We start from the raw sequence: 20132 nt of genomic DNA, 5'->3' as shown, positions 1-20132 counted from the left end.
CCTGAGGCAGCCAAGCTACCATGGCCTGCCCAGCAATCTTCGTGGTGTCGGGAGACACTGTGGGGAGAGATGCTACCATTCTCCTGGGCTGCCTATAAGTGACAGAGGTTGAGAAACACTGCTGTGGGGGACAGGAGAGAGGCATGGGCACATGGGGGAAGGATGCAGCAGCCCTCGCTGGGGCACCAGGTGCACTCTGGGTGGACACCCCCTCTTACTGAGGTTTACCTGGTGGAGGTCTCTCTTCATTTTTTTCTGCTGCAGCTGGCCCAGCTTAGAAGCCCTCTCAGCCTCTTTACTAAGGAGCTGCAATTGCTGTTCTTTCTGCCCCACATCTTCCAAGAGCTTCTCCATCCTGGATGTTTTCATGAAGTGCAACTGCTCCTGGGTGAGAGCTTCCTGGGTCACTCTATGTTCTAACTCCTTCAGCAGTTGAGCCTGTGGCAGGAAAATGCCAAAAGAAAGGAGGAGGCAGGGAGCCTTTCTTCCCAGCAGAAGCGGGGAGACGTTGGACAGCATAATAACCATCCCCTCCTTTGGGGCTCAGAGACACAACTACATGGTGTATTCCTGGACTCTAGAAAATGTGGCCCAATGATTCAGTCCTGCGCTAGCAAGAGCACCAGGATCTACCCTAGCCTGGCATTTACACCGTGAGCCCTGCAGTGACAGAGGGAAGCAGAACAGACCCCAAAAGCCAGGCACACGATCACGCCACTGTACAGCAGTGCCAGGGCAAACAATTTGGTCTTTTAATACCCAGATTTGATGACATGTATGTTAGCTTACTAACCAGATAGTCATATCTAAGCCTTTGTCAGGAGGTAGCCGTGGAAGCATTTAACACTAAAGAGACGGGGCCATGCCATACACGCAATGGGTGAGGAAAGGAGGTTCTGATTTAGGCTCTGTTTTCACTTCCAAAAATCTGGGGAAGTCAGATTCTAGAAGGTTAAAGGAGGATAAGTGTAGAAATAATTTGGTTCTGTTCCAAAGATTTTCTAATAAGTATTATCCTAAGTACTAGATGGTCAATCCTTAATCATAATATTATTATTCATATCTGTATGATGACATTACAGTTTATCATGTAGCTCATGATAACTCATATGAGTTACCATAATTAACTCATCTGATGCAGAATCATGGAAGAATTAGGGTCCAAGATGAACAAATTAAATTTCATGCTTTAAATATGCCTAGCTTTCCCAGGCTGTAACTTCAACTCAACTGTTCTCACTCTAAACCTACAGTCCCCCTGCTCCATTCATGCCCAGAGGGTTGGCACAGTTAGGACATGCTTAGGCTTAGAGTGCCTTTATTTTGGTGCCAGCCCCTGTCGTGCAGCAGTAACTTCTGAAAGTGAGACATGGTATGGACCATTGGGACAGGACAGTCTCGTGTGGGATAACACTGCAGGCTGGACCACACTCTGCTCGCGGAGGATTGTTGTCAAGTGGAAGCGTGCTTGCCTCATGAAAGCCTGTGTTCAAGGCAGAGGCCAAGATCACAGGATCCCAGGACAGCCTCTAGCAAAAAGATCCTCAGAGAAATGGACACACACACACACACACACACACACACACACACATATGTGATAATGATCTTGCTTATGAGCGTATTATTTTCTCATCTTAGCCACATATGAGTAAGAACAATAGCCTTTTGGCCACCGCCCTTGGTTTCTGGGCTGGAGAGGAGGGAGGAGAAGGGAAGCCCAGGTCCACGCTATCTTTTCCTGGTTGTACCATCTGTGTGGCTTCAGGCTGTGGTGCTCTGGTGACTGCTCCTGGCAGCCACAGCACCAAGTCTGGTGGCCACGTTCAACTTTGCAGAGTGAACTACAAAGGGAACAAGGAAGAGGCTCTGAGGCTCGGATACCTGGCTGTCCTGCTGCTTCCACATCCTCGTGCTGTCGGCCTGAGCCCTGGCCAGGGCCTGCCTGAGAGCCAGGATCTGCTGATGAAATAAACCCACTTCTCGCTCTGCCATCAGCTTGATGCGCAAACACTCTTTTTTACTTTGAATAGATTCCTGTAAACATCCCAAACACAGTAAGATAGGAAACAGGTTTCCTTTCCAGATTTTTAGTTTCAAAAGCAGTATCTAAACCACTTTCCCATCCATTCTTCTTTCAAACTTCTGGTAGAAAGGAGCTCCTGCTAGTCACTGCTTCCATGATTTTATTTTATTTTATTATTTATTTGTTTAGAGATGGAGTCTTGCTCTGTCAACCCAGCCTGGAGTACAGTGGTACAATCTTGGCTCACTGCAACCTCTACCTCCCAGGTTCAAGCAATTCTCCTGCCTCAGCCTCCTGAGTAGCTGAGACTACAGGTGCCCGCCACCACACCCAGCTAATTTTTTTGTATTTTTAGTAGAGATTGGGTTTCATCATGTTGGCCAGGCTGCTCTCAAACTCCTGACCTCAGGTGATCCACCCACCTTGGTCTCTCAAAGTGCTGGGATTATAGGCATGAGCCACCATGCCCAGCCCACTTCCATGATTTTAATTCAGAAGAGGGTAACATATCAGAGTAAATACTTTCAGAAACAGGATGTGAAAGTTTCCAAATAGCCATCAATATGCACTTTGGATTCAATTTGCCTTAAAGCAGATTTCCCCCTTATTATTTTATGACTTCATTTTCCTCAGATAATCATGTATGAAACCCAAAGATACGCAGTATTTTGACAAAGCAGCCTCAAGCCCTTGGTGACGCCTTTCCTCCATCTTTTCACATCCTTCCCTTATGCTGAATTCTCTGATCTGTTCTTTCTTGCCCCCTTTGCTCCTGCCCCCTTTCTATTTCTCCTGAAGTTCTCACATGGCCTCTTCCCAGGAAAAATCGCCAACTGTCAGATCCTTCAGGATGGCTGACCCTGCCACCCGACACCACTGCCACTCATAGCTACAGTGACACCATGGCAGCTGCAGCCACAGAGGCTTGGGATCAGCCATCCTGGGGACTGTCTGGACCTCCCCCACCAGAGCTCACCTTCTCTGCCCTGCTCAGCTGGGCCTGGAAGCGCGCCTGCTGCACAGCCAGCCTCCAGCGGCCCAGGCTCCTCACTTTGCACACCAGGGTGGCCACGCTGCAGTTGTCCTGCTCCAAGGCCCACAGCTGTTCCTGCTAAGAAGGCTCGTTTTCAGAAAAGTTTGCCCCCAACATTTTCATAGGAAGGGCACAAACCCTAACATCACTAACATGTCTTCCAGAAGATGACACAATTGTGCAGTGCGTCCTCGTGTCCCCTTTAAAATGCCTGATGCAATGCTTTCTCAGGGAAATCAGGCTGGAATGCTAACGGGGTGAATGGTGGGGTCAGATGCTAGAATGAAACACTGATAGCCCATTGCTAAATGAAATCACATACTTTGGCCGGGTTTTCTTTCATTCCTTCATCAGGGCTGGCAGAGCCCCATTTTTTCTTTAGGTCCTTCATATTGTCAATCCCTTCTGTTCTCACTTCACCGATGAGCTCACACACTTTCTGGATCAAATTAAGCTGATTCTCATCCAGCTTCTCCTGCAAATTGCAGACTCAAGTCAAGGAAGTAAAATGGATTTGGGTAGTGTGAAGGGCAGTTGAAGAAAAGCCATTTTGCCTTCTACAACTTAACTTTTGTAAGTAATTTCACATTAAGATGTCACCTACTCAGACAATTATTCTGACATGTACTATAAGGAAGTCACACTAGCGGCCCCCGAGTGCTGTCTTTTATCCACAGGGCTTCATCATCGGGACACCAGCACATCTTAGACTGTGCCTTCCTTGTCAACACCAAGGCAGGCTGAGCCAGGAGGACAGTGGAGGCTCACAGGTAGAAAACCTGCTGAGCAAACTGCCCCTGGTAAGAGTTACTTGGGAAGCTCAACCAAAGATTTTTGCTGCTATGTTGACTCACGGCAGAATGTGACCAGACAAGACACTGTAGTTGAGCCACTCCTGAGGAGCGCTGTTAAATATAGATAAAGTGGAGGAGGGAGTCCAGCCGACTGCCTTCCTATTTAGGATCTAACAGAAACCTCATTAGGAAATATTCTGTTCTGAGTGGCTTATGGCTAAATGCCTTGTGAGGAAACAGCTTGATCAATGGTAAGTACAACTGAAGACCCAGTGCTAGGGACTGAATTGTGTCTTCCCCAGATTCATATGTTGAAACCCTAACCAGCCCTGTGACAGTATCTAGAGATAGGAGCTTTAGGAGGTAATTAAGATTAAACTGAGGACATAAGGGGGGAGGCCCTATTGCAATAAGACTGTGGCCTTATAGGAAGAGGGAGAGAGACCTTTTTTTTTCTCCATCTCTGCCATGTGAGGGCACAGTGAGAAGGCAGCCACCTGCAAGCCAGGAAGCAGGCCCTCAGCCAGAAGCAGACTACACTGGCACCCTGATCTCAGACTTCTGGCTTCCAGAACTGTGAGAAATATACTTTCTGTTGTTTAAGCTGTGCAGCCTATCGTATTTTGTTATGGCAGCCTGAGCAGACTAAGACGCCCAGTGTCTTTGGGGTGAGAGGTAGGGTAGGGGTGTCCTCCAACTTCTAAACCACTTCCCTAGAGAGGAAGGCAGGAGGAGGGTGCCCAGCTGGGAGCCATGGAAGGAAGCCTGGCTCTGGCCACACAGCAGAAGCTTTAGCAACTTCATGGGATGCTGGAATATAACAGGGATTCCCTACTGTAGGAGGCTTGGTGGAACCACTTCAGCCTGGGAAACAGAGAGAATCCACTTTTTAACTAGGAATTTGGCAGGAGCTAAAAGGAACTTAAGACATTTCTCAACAATCTCACACCTGAAAGATGGCTTAGCAAATTCCAGCTGTCACTGTCTGCCCATTCCTCTCTTGCAACACCAGACCCAATACATTTTGGGTTTGATCCTTTAATACGTGTAATCATTTACACTGCAGGTAAGAAGAAATTCTTGCTGGAATGACCAGGCCAAGGTGAGCACCGGTGGAAGCTCCTGTTAACCTAATAACCCTGGGGGCCACTCTGCAATCCCTGGGGAGAGATGCAAGGACCCAAATGGGGCTGGCTTTGGGGTGTATCCAATAGCAGGGAAGGGGACAGGGTTGGGGGAAACTGTGGACTTGCAGGTGGTAGGTTGTACTGAAATTCACACCAGCGAGTCAGCTGGACCAGTCTCCCTGATGGCCCATTTTAGGCGTGGGGCATCTATCTAACGGCTGCGCAAACATCAGATGAAAGCGATTGGCTTCCACAATGCTGCGGGTGCACGCGCACCCCATCACTTCTCTTCTGCAATGGATCTTTGCTGACAGGTCAGTAGCTTGCTGACATTGAATGTGAGAGTAAAGCTGGCAGGCATTTTGAGGGTTTGAAAAAATTCTGGAAGCTGATTCAAATTCTGAATGTGCCCAGGGAGTTCTCCAGAGGCACCTGCTGCTACCTACATAAGGTCTGGCCTGGCCCAGGCACTGTACTCTGGAAAGTCACACTAACAGATAAAATGGTGGTAGAAACTGGGGAGGTGGGGAATTTGGAGCAGCAGAACACTCTCTCCTCCCAACAGCAATCAGACAGTGACGGGGCAACTGTCAATAGAGGGGAAAAGACAGACTTCTGTATTATCCCCAAATTCAGTGTCTATCATGGTTGATGACAACCCATTGCTGACTCTCTTTCTGCAGTGAAAGCTTAGAGCTAACAAATTCTTAGGGCCTAAGAATCTCTTGTTCCCACAAAGCCCATTATTCTGTCATCGATCCCTGGGTGTGCAGCCACCGTGGGAATCGGTTACACTCGGCTCCCCAGTGGGTGGCCCAGATGTTCGACACAGGACACTTACTTTCATGTGTAAACAGGTCTGAAACAAAGCTCGGACTAATGCCTCATATTCTTCTTGGACTTCTTTTCTAATCTGCGTCTTGAGATTCAGATTCACCTCTTCCAAGTCTGTGAGTTGGGCTCTCAGAGCGGTGATTTCCATGATCATATCATGACTGAGCTCTGCAATCTAGAAGCAAGAGAAAATGTGTGTGTGTGTGTGTGTGTGTGTGTGTGTGTGTGTGTGTGTGTGTGAGAGAGAAAAACAATTTAGGAGTTTCAGACTGCTCCTACAAAAGAGTTTCTTATAGATCAGTATAGAATTTCACTTCTATTTTAAACCTAATGAAGCGAGTGAACATTCTGCTGCATAAATGTGGGCAGAAGAATTTAAGGACAATTCAAAGGTCCCAGAACAGTGCCAGACACTGGTTGGTGAAGAAGTGACCCCAGAAAAGCTAGTACATAGGCCCTTTTCAGTTAGAGAAAAATACTTCAACTGTCTTGGCCTCCATCTCCAAACTGGCCTCCCCTTGACGCCTCAGCCCAAACATCCTTTTTCTTTTTTGGAAGGCACTTTATTTTATTTATTTATTTATTTATTTATTTATTTTTGAGATGGAGTTTTGCCCTTGTTGCCCAGGCTGGAGTGCAGTGGTGTGATCTTGGCTCACCGCAACCTCCACTTCCCGGGCTCAAGCGATGCTCCTGCCTCAGCCTCCTGAGTAGCTGGGAGTACAGGCATGCACCAGCACACCTGGCTAATTTTGTATTTTTAGTAGAGATGGGGTTTCTCCATGTTGGTCAGGTTGGTCTTGAACTTCTGACCTCAGATGATTTACCCGCCTCGGCCTCCCAAAGTGCTGGGATTACAGGCGTGAGTCGCCGCACCCGGCCTGGAATGCACCTTAAGTGGCATCAAAATAAAACAAACAACAACAACAAAACTCCCCAAAGTAACAACAAAAACAGAACAAAACAAAGCCAGTACAAAATAACAAAAGTGACCAAAAAACTCAAAGGAAGAAAAATGCACCCTAAGGAGGGTTGCTTGCCAAAAGTGAAAGCACCCTCCTTGGTGTTCCTGCAGTGGGACCTTCACTGACGGGACTTCCACAGGTGACACAAGCAAATGACACCACAGCTGGCTAACCCTGAGAGTGTGGATGCGAGAAATGGAGAAGAGAACCTTTTTAACAGGAAATGACCTACCTGGCCAGCACTGTCTTCAGGCGGACCCTGGCCTCTTCGTGCAGCATCTAATTCCTGAGCAGGAGAAAGCAGTACACAACCAAACTCAGACATTTCGTCTTCCAACCACAGCTCAGGTCAGCACAACGCATTCCAAACACTTCCTATTTGTGTTAATGGAGCCCCATTTTGAGAACCTTAGGCTGTGCCTGGAGCTGAGACTGTATGTGTTGCCCAATGGACTTCAGGATGCTTAACACAGCCTCAAAAGACAACGCCGACTTCCAGGTACCCACACTGATGCCAAGAACTGAGTAATGGGGATAGGCCAAAATGAGGGTGGCTCCAAGGCTCATTATTTGACATTTTAATACTTCATCTGGTGTTTTGGCTAGTCTTTTAGACTTCTGAACTTTTCTAAGGTATAAAGTAAAATCACACTAAACCTCTGATGCAATCTACCTTCACAATAGTGGGCAGCCCAGGGCAGGTGGACTGACTCTTCCGTCCCACCAGTGGGCTCATATGTTAAGGAAGTCTCCCAGTGAGACTGATCCATGACATCCATCCTGAAGGGAGAGTTTACTTAAGGATCCTGGCTTCTTTCCCAGACCAGGAACAGCACACGGCGCCTTGTGTTTGCCAAGGGTGGAAAGGTCAGCTATGCACCTTCCCCTGCAGGGCCAGCCCCTTTGTTGCTCACCTTTTGTATTTCCCCACTGGACACCTCCAAAGCACATAACCTAGTGTGCAACTGAGAATACCAGAGCCCAAGGGAATGAGCCAATGAGAAGAGAGATTTGGTGAGGGTACCATTCACCCTCAATTCTGGCATAAGAACCACTAGATGCACCCCAACCCTCTCAGTTTTACTTTTCTCTTCTGAGTGCCTCCTGAGCCTCCCTGCCCACGCCCATTCCCCACTGCAGTTCTCGTCTGTCTGGGAGCCTACTTGCTCTTTCTGGCTGAGCCTCTGCCTAGCGTGATGCAACACATGCTCATAGCACGTGGAGTAGGTCTCAAAGTTGCTGCGTTCTCTTGCCATCACGTCACAACCCAGGGAAAGGAGGCAGGCCTCAAGGTGATCTTTCCTGAAAGTGATCTGAAAGGAAAGAGGCATTCATTATTCACAGCCACTCCAGCAGGGCAGCCTCACCATGCCAGGGCCCCAGGCACTCTTTGCCTTGGCTCACAGACCCACTTTTGTTTCTCCTCTATATCCAACCATGGGCTGTAGCCTTGCAAGCCTCTCTTTCAGGTCGGCTTTGAACATTTGCAGGGACACGAGGACAATGGAAGCCCACATAGCATGTGGTGAAACACTGAAAGGTTATAAATCAAACTAACAAACTATCAGAATGAAATGTTTAATTCTACTACCTTGAAAAACAGACCTGAAAACTGACCTGGAAAGCCAGATTTGAATTTATTATTCCTGGACTACTGTTTGTTTGTTTGTTTGTTTATTTGTTTGTCTTTTAGATGGGGTCTTGCTCTGTCGCCCAGGCTGGAGGGCAGTGGCGCGATCTCAGCTCACTGCAGACTTGGCCTCCCAAGTTCAAGCAATTCTCCCACCTTAGCCTTCCAAGTAGCTAGGATTATAGGGGTGCACCACCACGCCCGGCTAATTTTTGTATTTTTAGTAGAGACGGGGTTTCACCATGTTGGCCAGGCCGGTCTCAAACTCCTGACCTCAGGTGATCCACCCACCTCGGCCTCCCAAAGTGCTAGGATTATAGGTGTGAGCTACCACGCCCAGTCGACTACTCTCAGTTCTGTGCTGAAGTAGGGACACATGGCGAGAGCTGGTCCCCAACCTATAGTTTACTGTGTGGCCCCCTTCTCTTCCCAGCTCTCGCCTCACATCATGCTGTGAGGTCTTCACATGCCTGTGAGCGGACATCCTAACCCGCATGTCCAAACTCCATCCACACTCCCAGTTGCTCCTTGGTCACTTCCAGGCCAGGGGTGTGCACACTAGTGATGAGGTCCACTCTCACTCTGGGGAGGGTGATCCAGGGAAGATGCCCATTCAGGCCATGGACTCAGGGAATTCCAGGTCCCAGGTACTTGGAGCATGGTCTAAAATGAAGGTGAGGGCTCTGAGCGGACATATCCCTATGGCCCAGGGCATTTCTTACCTTGTGAGGAAGGTCATAGCTGGAGAAAGGCCAGAGAGGGGCCCTCTGCTATATGGGGTATCTGGCAGGGGCTTCTCTTGCTCTAGTCTAAGGGCCACACAGCTCATTCTCTAGGCAATTCCACTCACTCCCTTTCTCCAGGAGATTGGGCATGCTTTTTGAAGAGTTGGCAATTAAGGAACAGCCCAACTTTCCAAGGCAGTCTTAGATTTAGGTTCTGGAGAGAAATGGGAGCTAATATTTGGAAGGTAGGACAGACTTACCCAACTAGGACCTGCATATCTATGCGAGTGTGTTTGTCCCTCTGTGCATCAATGAGTGTGTCTCTGTGTGTGTATCTATCTGCAGGGATGGGGGGTGAGAAATTTTATGGGGCCAAGTCTAGGACCCAGCCTACACTGTAACGTGAATTTTATCTGTGACACTTCTGGGGTCAGGCCAGCTCCTGTTCCCTGGCCATCTGCCATTGATGCTAGCCCTGTGCACTCGGCCTTCTGGAAGCAGCACATGAAGCAGCCGTTGTGGCTTCCGTGGGCTCAGGCTTCTCTGGGCTCTCAGGGCAATTTATTTCCTAAAACCTGCTCTGCAACTTACCCTGCCTCCCTGGGTCAGTGTAAATGTCAGCTGTGCTTGTGTCAAAATGCAGCGTGAGTGGGTACCATTGGCCAGTTTCTTCTCTGAAACCCTTGCTGGCATAAGAGCTGCAGACTCAGATTATTGGCCCAGTTTTGCCCAGTAAGCAGCACCGCCTTCCACTGGGCTGTTCTGTCACCACCATTCAAACCTGAACCATGATGGATGGCACTGGGTAGAAGAGCAGCAGATTGCCCCAGGGATTCTTCAAGAGAACCAGCCTGGGGTGCAGCATGGCAAGCACTGGGCCTTGTTATGGCCAAAGTCTAGCCCTAAAGCCTGCCAGCAGCAATTGAGTTTCTGTGGTTTGCTTCATCTTGGAATCCCTTGTAACAATTTGTTAAATATCAGGCACACATGAGGTATTTTGAAGATGTTTCTAAAATACCCACTTCTGCTGACAAAACACTTCAGTGGGCTGGGGAGCAGTGGCTCACACCCGTAATCCCAGCACTGTGGGAAGCTGAGGCGGGCAGATCACTGGAGGTCAGGAATTCAAGACCAGCCCGGGCAACATGGTGAAACCCCATCTCTACTAAAAATATAAAAATTAGCCAGGTGCGGTGGCATGTGCCTGTAATCCTAACTACTTGGGAGGCTGAAGCAGGAGCATCATTTGAACACAGGAGGTAGAGGCTGCAGTGAGCCAAGACTGCACTATCTCTATGATGGAGACGGGGGAGTGGCTGGAAGAGTAAGTTCACTGTCACTGCAGATGGTCCAGAAGAGGCTAGAAGCCTACCAGGCACAGACTTTGGAGGGGCTGGAGCATCCTGAGGACCCTGACTTCAAGACACTGGCAGGCTGACACCATCCTCTTCAAGTGTGCCCAGAGTGTGGGGTATACCTGATATGGGTTTGCCCTGCCTACTGACATCCATGCTTCTTTCCCACAAGACCTCAATGTTGGGGTGAAGCATACAGATAAGAAATGAGAAGAACTTGAGTTACAAAACTGTTGTCTTTATCGTGTTAAACATAAAAGTTGCCACTATATCATTTTTAAAGGTACAGTTCAATGGCATTAAGTATATTCACATTGCTGTGCAACCATCACCACCATCTACCGCCAGAACTCTTCATCTTGTAAAACGAAAACTCTGTATCCGATAAACAATAATGACCTATTCCTTCCTCTCAGACCCTGGCAACCACCATCCTTTCTGTCTTTCTGAATTTGGCTACTCTAGGTACCCCATAGAAGTAGAATCATAGAGTATTTGTGCTTTTGTGAGTGGCTGATTTCACTTAGCAATAATGTCCTCAAGGTTCATCCACACTGTAGCATGTATCAATGTATCAGAATTTCCTTTTTTTTTTTTTTAAGATGGATTCTCACCCTATCGCCCAGGCTGGAGTGCCATGGCACAATCTCGGCTCATTGCAACTTCCACCTCCCGGGTTCAAGCAATTCTCTTGCCTCAGTCTCCCAAATAGCTGGGACTACAGGCACGTGCCACCACACCCGGCTAATTTTTGTATATTTAGTAGAGACAGGGTTTCACCATGTTGGCCAGGCTGGTCTTGAACTCCTGGCCTCAAGTGACCTGCCCACTTTGGCCTCCCAAAGTGCTGGGATTATAGGCATGAGCCATCGCATCCGGCCAGAATTTCCTTTCTTTGTAAGGTGAGTGACAAATTTTTTCCACCCTTTTTTCTGATATGTCCCACCCTAACCACTTCCTTGTCTCAAGGATGGGAAACTACTTCACCCACTCAGAGTATCCAGTATCATGTTTGTTTATGATTGAAAGCTTAAACTAATACATGTAAGTCATCAAGTTCTGAGGAAAAATGTATCCCCAACCAAGCTTGTGAATTTTCTACCTCATAAGAACTGAGATGTGTATTAGAAAATAATGGAGAACATCTGAAGAACTTGGAAAAATGGAAGTTTGGAGAAGGCATTTTAAAAAATGAAGTACGTTTTGTCAAGTCAAATTTCTTTAAATGGTTGAGTTTCACAGGAAACTGGATTCACAGTTACCTAAAAGCACTTGTTAACACTCCTCAAAACTCTGTTACAGTCAAATATCCATGTCTACTCTCTTATCCTGTCTTTTCAGTGGGTTGATTTGATTTAGCAAGGCACTTCCTGACAAGAATAAACATGTTTCAAAACCCAAGGACTGTGTATATGTGTGTGTGCATGTATTAAATGTATATTATCATTTAATATAATATATAGAGTTGTTATGGATTCGAATATTTTTTCTGGAAGGACACACACAGATTGCTGAAGCTGGCTTCCTTTGCAGAGAGGAAGCTGGAGATGGTGGCATGGAGATGGGTGAAAATGATACCTTTCTGTGCTGTTGGCTTTTTTTCATATGCTACATTTTCATGTTTTCTAGGTAACAGCATTACAGGCTATTTTGGTTCTCCTCACTTAGGCTTTTCATACTAACAAATCAACAACAGAATATGTTGCTAAAAATCAACTCATTCATAAACTCCAAGGTTACTTTAAAAAATTGACCAAATTTGAAATTTGCCAACATATATATTCTAATGACTCAGATCTTTACTAGAAATCAATTTTTTCCCAAAATTAAAAACTAATGATTATAGCTGGGCATGGTGGCTCACACCTGTAATCCCAGCACTTTAGTAGGCCAAGGCAGGTGGATCATCTGAGGTCAGGAGTTCGAGACCAGTCTGGCCAACTTGGTGAAACCCTGTCTCTACTAAAAATACACAAAAATTAGCTGGGTGTGGTGGCACATACCTGTGGTCCCAGCTACTCAGGAGGCTGAGGCAGGAGAATCGTTTGAACCTGGGAGGCAGAGGTTGCAGTGAGCTGAGATCGTGCCAGTATACTCAAGCCTGGAAGACTCTGTCTAAAAAAATAAATAAATAAATAAAGGAAAAAAACAAACAGCTAACAATTGCTCTATTTTGGGCTTAGCCTCAGTATTCATATAAGCATTCTTAGGGAATAAGGGAAGCATTAGGAGAGCAGTTAAATGAGAAAGTTTTCCTTGTTTGGGATGATGTTATAAAAACCAACAGAATGACTAATTCTCAATACATACCTCTACTCCATCATCCTGATAATTCTGCATTAATCTCTGTCTAAATTTTTCAACTATTTGTGGTCTTGAGACTGAAAAGTTTTCTTTCATGACTTGGTGTTTCCAGAGATCTAGGGGGAAAAACATGCCAGCACGTATCACAAAACATTGTGCTGTCATTGATGGCTGTAAAATGGCGACTCTGAGACAGAACACGGGACACCATAAGCTGTTTCCAAACTCAGCTGTGCCTTGATACATGCAGGGCGCTGGGGATTGTTTCCAGGAACACCCTCGGATCCTGAATCCATGCATATTCGAGTCCTGCCGTCAGCCCTGGGGAACTCGTGGAGACAAATATCTGCCCTCTGCACACATGGTTTTCACATCCCGAATGCTGTATTTTCTATCCTTGTCTGGTCGAAAAAAATCTGTGTATCAGTGGACCTGCACAGTTCAAACCATGTTGTTCAAAGGTCAACTGTATGCAAAAACTAATGGGGGTTGGGTAACTGGGGATCCAGGACCCTCTGGAACATGGGAACTAGGAAGATCTCTCACCTGACTCCTAATGCAAAGATTTGGAAGAGCACCTATGAAATCCAGGGAACAATATTCCATTACCATAACTAAAAACCCAAAATCAAATATTAGTATTAATCCTACATGATGTTTATTTTTACTAAGGCCTTCTATGTATCTGCCAATTATTTTGGTCTAAAACAATGATCATAAATAAATGAAGAGATATTTATCTGCTTAAGTTCCTAATGCTAGAGGGCAAAATTAACTTGAATATATAGTAATAAAAAAGGAGAGGAAATTCTCCTTCTTTAGAAGAGAGAAGATAGAGTTACAGGTTAGAAATGTTGACAGACTGAACTTTAGCTCCAAGATTGAAGCAGCAGTATGGCTGACCCAGATGGGATGAGGCATGTACAAAGTTCCCCTGAGGCCAGGAGTTCAGCCAGGGCAACATAGTGAGACTCCATCTCCACAAAACATTTAAAATAGACAGGCGAGGTGGTGCATGCCTGTAGTCCTAGCTACTTGGGAAGCTGAGGTGGGAGAATCCCTTGAGCCCAGGAGGTCAAGGTTACAGTGAACCATGATTACATCACTGCACTCCAGCCTGGGAAACAGGTTGAGACCCTCGTTGTAAAAGAAAAATTTAAAGGGGTTGCATGTGATCAGTAGCTGCAACACTAGAAAGATGGCAGAACAAGAGCAAAGAAAAACCCCTTTGGTTCCAGAAAACCTCCTGAAAAAGAGGAAGGCTTATCAAGCCCTCAAAGCCACCCAGTCAAAGCAGGCACTTTTGGCAAAGAAGGAGCAGAGGAAAGGAAAAGGCCTCAGGTTTAAATGACTGGAATCATTCCTACATGATTCCTGGCGGCAGAAACGTGACAAGGTGCATCTCAGACAACTAGAAGTGAAACTTCACGCCTTGGAATTGCCAGATAAACCTTTCTTGGCCTTTGTTGAATGCATCGAAAGGATTAATGGTGTGAGTTTACTGGTACAGAGAACCATTGCAATACTTCGCCTAACAAAATTTTCAGTGGTGTCTTTGTAAAAGTAACCTCCCAGAACCTAAAAATGCTGTGAATAGTGGAACCTTATGTGACCTGGGGATTTCAAATCTGAAGTCTGTCCGGGAACTCATTTTGAAACATGGACAATCTGAGGTCAAGAATAAGGCCATCCCTCTGACAGGCAACACAGTGATTGAGGAGCACCTGGGGAAGTTTGGCATCATTTGCTTGGAAGACCCCATTCATGAAATTGCCTTCCCAGGGAAGCATTTCCAGGAGATCTCATAGTTCTTGCACCCTTTCCACCTCTCCGTGGCCTGTAATGCTACCTAAAATAGAGTGGGCTTCCTCAAGGAGATGGGCATACCCGGCTATTGAGATGAACACATCAATCAGCTCATCTGCCAGCTGAACTAGACCCAGGTGTCAAACTGCAGTACATTTTTGTCAGTGAAGTGGGAGCATGTGTTTTTGTTTTTTGGGAATTTTTATCAAGTATCTTCAGATAAGATTATTTCCTGCTTTATCTTCAAAACTGGAAAGGAAGCGCCAAAGAAAAGCCAGTAGCTGGCCGGGCATGGTGGCTCACGCCTGTAATTCCAACATTTTGGGAGACTGAGGCAGGCAGATCACCTGAGGTCGGGAGTTCAACATCAGCCTGACCAACATGAAGAAACCCTGTCTCTATTAAAAACACGAAAATTAGCTGGGCATGATGGCGCATACCTATAATCCCAGCTACACGGGAGGCTGAGGCAGGAGAATCACTTGAACCCGGGAGGCGGAGGTTGCTGTGAGTCAAGATCGCGCCACTGCACTCCAGCCTTTGCAACAAGAGCGAAACTCCATCTCAGAAAAACAAAACAACAACAACAACAAAAAACAACCCAAAAAACAAAAGACAGTAGCTTATGTTCATGGCAAGCACCTCTCATCACAATCGAGCTCCAAGAAAAAATTTTAGTGTTTTCTGCATTGGCTGCTGCCCCATCTGAAATCAGCACATTCCATGGAGGAAGGAGTCCTGCTTTGCTGCATCTTCTATCCTAGGATTTAATGTTGGTAAATGAGTAACTCTAGCATCTGTACAAGGCTCCCTAAGACTCCCACAGCAGTCGACCAAGCCCAGAGACATAATTGATTCTGGAGATTCCTGGGGCCTTGTTTTGAAAAAGACTTGGAATACACATAGGAAGAAACTCACAAAAATAAATGTTCACTTGTCTCTGCCAAAAAAAAAAAAATTAATTAATTAATTAATTAATTAAATAAAATTAAAATAAAATAAAAATGTTAAAGAAAATAACCAGTTATTCAGAGGAACATTGGTTATGGCAGCAAAAGCTTGGAAACACACAAGTGTCCACCCTTCAGGGTGTAGTTATTTAAACTATGGCCTACCCTTCCAATGAAATAGTATGCAGTTGTGAAAAAAAGAAAAATTCTCCATATACTGTTATGAAAAGAAGCACAAATCGTTAAATGAAAAAGGCAAGGTGCAGAACAGTGGCCATAAAGCGACACATTTTATAAGAAAGATAACTACGATGATAATAAAAGGGGAGGATATTCCCTCAAACCTACTAGGATTACTACTCCAGAAACTCCCCTTTCTTCTCTATCATCATTTCTCCCCTCTTTCCTGGATCACTCACAATAGTACAGCTTATTTCTCCCATCTCACAAAAACCTTTCTCTTGACCCCACTTCACCCATCAGCTACTGCCTCATTTCTTTGTATCCTTTTGTAGCAAAACTCCCAGAAAGAGAAGTCTACACTTAAACTGCCCTTGATGTCTTACCAATTCCCTCTTAACCCCACTTACCTGGTTTTCACTTCCACCGCTTTACTGGAACTGATTTTGTCACAAACACCAGTGATCTTCATGTGGCTAAAGCTAGTGGTTTTACTCAACTACCAACAGCATTTCACACAATTTGTCACTTCCTCCTGCTTGAGAAATCTCCTTCACTAGGCATTGGGACACTGCGGTGCCCTAGTTTTCCTAACTCACTGTTTGTTCCTTCTATTCCTTCTAGATGTCTTTTGCTATTTCTCCTCTCCTGCCACCCCCAGCTGTTAACATTAGAGTGTCCCAGGTTTCAGCCGTGGTCCACCTCCTCACTTCTATATATATTCATTCCCTTGCTGTTCTCATCTCGTCTCACAGCTAAATAGCATTCATATCCTGACAACTGGCAAATTTAGATCCAATACTCACTTGGCATGTCTTCTTGGATGTCTAAAAGGCATTTAAAACTTAATTTGTGCATAATCAAATTCCCAATCTTCCCTCCCTAACTTGTTTCACAGTTTTCCTCTCAGTTGATAGAAATTCTATCTTCCCAATTGAAAACACTGGAGTCATAACTGGCTCTTCTCTTTCTCACACACTTAATAATACTCAACCTATTAGTGCCTACTTCACAACAAGCCCAGAGTCTGACCACTCAGTATTTCCATTGCTCCCAACTTTGAACCACCATCACTCCTTTCTTCAGTAATTGCAATAACCTCCACACCAGCTTCTTTCTTCTTTCACCCTTTCTTCCTTCACAGCCTATTCTCCACACCTTAGCCAGAGACATTCTGTCAAAATATAAGCCAGATTATGATGTTCAAAATCTGAGACGGTGTCCCCACTGCATTTGGAGTAAACACAAAAGCCTCAAAAGGTCTTGCATGGTCTGCCTCCTTCCCCCTCCCTCTCTGACTTCAACGCTTACTACTTTCTCTCCCTCATGGTCTCCACTCCAGCCACACTTAGGTCCTTGCTATTCCTTGAATATAATAGGCATGCTCTGCATAGGGCCTTTGTATGGCTTGTTCCTTCTGTCTGAAATGCTCTTCCTTTAGATACCCTCATAGCTCAATTCCTCACCTTATTACAAACTTTTGCTCAAAACATCACTCAGTGAGGTCTACCCTAATCACCCTATTTAAAATTGCAATGGGCCCCCTTCAAACCTCCGCAACACCACCCTTCCTTACTCCATTATTTTCTTCTTTCTTATGTTATCGCTTGTTGTCTACCCCTTCCTAGATTATAAACTCAATGAAAATAAGAATTTTTGCTTAATGAAAGGAAGAATATATTCCTAAAATATTTCCTAAAATATAGTAGCCTAGGACATGGAATAGTTCCTATAATGAAAGAATGTAAATATTTATTGAATAGTCATTGAATTAAAGAATGAATATATGCACAAAGCAACACTGAAAGGACATATAGAAAGCTAACGAAAGTGGTTACATACAGGCAGCAGACTAGGGTGCAAGGGGGTTCATGGTGACAACAAGACTCTAAATGTATATTTTTCATCATTTTGAGTTTGGAACCATGTGCATATATTATCTGTTAAAAATAAGATATTTAAAAATAACATTACAGTGGTGGAACGATGTGAGAATGTCAGCACTGCTTGACTTCCATTCACATGGAAGAGTAAAAGCACATGTACATGTTAATTATATTGGTAAGAACTGGCTGGATAGGGCCTACCTCCTCGTGGTGGTCCCGGGGGATACTGAAAGGAAGAGATCTGTGGAGTTGGACTTAGGAGCCAAGCTCCACCTTGTTCTATTTTCTGTTAATGGGGGGTGCTGGTCATCAGCAGGATACCTGCCAGCCTGCTCCCACCCTAGCTGTTTCTAATTTCAGATAAGACTTCCTACCTGCACACTCAATTTACTGACAGGAGGCTCAGTGCCCCCAAGACGAAACACCTAGCACAGTCCACCCAGAAATGTGGGCACAACAGAGTCAGAAGCTCTGGTATTTGTACCTATACTATTTACGGCCAAGTCCTGGTTTTGAAAATGGGATTCTACGTTTCTTCAACAACTGACTACTTTCCGTAATAAACATATAAATCTGTTTTTGCTTTTCCTTTAGGAAATAAAGGCCAGAAGACATATCAGCACTGTCCCAGTACAGATGAAATGCAAAATCCAAGAGTTAATGTGCCCAGCAATTGACACTTCTTAAGATGTTTAAGACTTTTTAAAAGTCTAAGCTATGACAAGACAGGGCTCATGTGTATTTCAGATGAGAAGTTGGATATCTTTCCAGGGTGCTGTTGTGGCAGGTCTCCAGCTCACAGATAAGCCTGGTGAGAGACCACATCTGTTGTACACTTCTAGTTTGGGGACCCTCACCTGGCAAATCCCCAGTGAGCTGGTTTGGGGTTTAGCTCTGCACTCAGCTGAAGGGAAAACTTAACAGAGCGCTGGGCCGCGCACTCTCCTTGCTTGTGAATTCAGGTTCAGACATGCATTTGCATCTCCAGGCAGAAGTCAGGGAGCCAGGGAAAGCGGAATCCATCCAAAAGAAACAATTCCTGGAAAAGAGGAGTTGGCTGTCTCCAAATGGGTCTCATTTTCACTGTGTGTTTGGTCATGGTTTCTTTAAGAGGAGGCAGCAGTTTTTGACAGAAGCATGGAAGTAGGAAGGAGACAGTATACTGGAGGTTGAATTAGGACTCCATTTTCTCCTCTCACTCTGTTCAGGTCATTTGACTAGAGGAAACTTTGACTTCCTGTTAGCCAAACCACTTCCCCTCTTTCCCTCTCTGCACACCACCCCCAGCCTCCTCCCTCTAGGAAGGACATCTTGGCTGGGTAACATTCTACTTCCCTAACCTTTGGTGCCTATAACCACCAGCCTTTGGTGCTTCAGTGGTTCCTGGGTCCCAAACCAAGGCAGAACTGAGACTTGAAGGCATACAACTGCAAATCAAGGCTGTTCTCCCAACCAGCTGGGGTGCCCCAGTAAGTGGGTAGGTTGAAAGCCTTATTGCAGTGTATGTATGCATCTTACACTCCTGTGGTTTTCAAACTGCTCCCCAGAGCACTAATTCTTTGCGTTGATAACAAATGTTTCCAAGGAGAGAAAAAGGTTTTGTGGTTAAATAAATAAAGAAGTAAATAAAATAAAAAATTTAAAACATTGCATATTCTCTCTCCTTTGGAGATACACAGTGCATAGTTGGATAGTAAAGGCTCTAGAGTAGAGGAAACTGTTTAGCATTATTTACCCTGAGTTTCCCAAAATTATTTTGAACAAAAGACAAGTGAACAAAACTCTTCTCCACCAACCCTGAAAAACATGGTAGAAATCCTCCTATCCAATGCAATCAAGACTAAGAGTTAGTTGGTTAATAAAAAAAAAAAAAAAAAAAAAAAAGTCAGTTAAAGCAGAGAATGCTTTACACATAACATGTACTATCTAACACATTTTATTTAACTAAAAATTACGTAAATTTACAAACATCTGCCAGTCATCCAACATACAGCCTAGGCCTCTTCATTGTAAGTACCCACTGACTGAAGTTCTGCACCATCTTTCTTCTATAAACTGTGGTTGATAGTTTCTAGTTTTGTTTGTTTGATTTTAGAGAGAGAAAACTTAAAGATCATGGAAATCCAAACACATCATTTTACACAATTTCACAATTTTACCTAGTCTTTTCAGTCATCTGTCTCATAACCAATTTGATAACTTTTCTTTTTCTACACAACTAGCCTTTTATTGAGGTTTTCCAAATCCTTTCAACATAATTTTTTTTTTTACTTTTTCTTTTTCTTTTTTTTTTTTTTTTTTGAGACGGAGTTTTGCTCTTGTTGCCCAAGCTGGAGTACAATGGCACAGTCTCGGCCCACTGCCTCAGCCTCTTGAATAGCTGGGGTTACAGGTGCCTGCCACCATGCCTGGCTAATTTTTGTATTTTAAGTAGAGACAGAGTTTGACCATGCTGGCCAAGACAAAGTGCTGGGATCACAGGTGTGAGCCACCACGCCTGGGCATTTTACTTTATTTTCT

At 45.1% G+C, this 20132-nt stretch overlaps 1 protein-coding gene and 1 pseudogene across 4 annotated transcripts in view; one reads left to right on the top strand and one right to left on the bottom strand.

The window, feature by feature from the left end:
• The window catches only part of LOC103240604 (coiled-coil domain-containing protein 162), a 28626-nt gene extending 10681 nt beyond the window's left edge, over positions 1–17945 (bottom strand). Inside the window, exons 1-9 of one of the 4 annotated variants that reach the window (XM_038001034.2) lie at positions 16137–17945; positions 12797–12906; positions 7940–8089; positions 7009–7062; positions 5819–5986; positions 3379–3531; positions 3000–3134; positions 1882–2034; positions 229–438 (exon numbers count right to left, since the gene is read on the bottom strand). In XM_038001034.2, coding sequence (XP_037856962.2) covers positions 229–438; positions 1882–2034; positions 3000–3134; positions 3379–3531; positions 5819–5986; positions 7009–7062; positions 7940–8089; positions 12797–12886 — 1113 coding nt within the window. In that variant the 5' untranslated portion in view covers positions 12887–12906; positions 16137–17945. Of the gene's footprint in view, positions 1–228; positions 439–1881; positions 2035–2999; positions 3135–3378; positions 3532–5818; positions 5987–7008; positions 7063–7939; positions 8090–12489; positions 12774–12796; positions 14741–16136 lie in introns of those variants that run through there. The other 3 variants (XM_008007391.3, XM_038001035.2, XM_038001033.2) reach the window with 3 other exon arrangements.
• On the top strand, positions 13989–14727 carry LOC119625216 (ribosomal protein uL30-like; annotated as a pseudogene).
• Positions 17946–20132: the final 2187 nt, after the last annotated feature.

Source organism: Chlorocebus sabaeus, chromosome 13 (genome assembly GCF_047675955.1).
Source record: "Chlorocebus sabaeus isolate Y175 chromosome 13, mChlSab1.0.hap1, whole genome shotgun sequence".
Lineage (NCBI taxonomy): Eukaryota > Metazoa > Chordata > Mammalia > Primates > Cercopithecidae > Chlorocebus > Chlorocebus sabaeus.
Note: the sequence above shows the minus strand (reverse complement) of the source record. Positions and strands in the feature narration are given on the sequence as shown.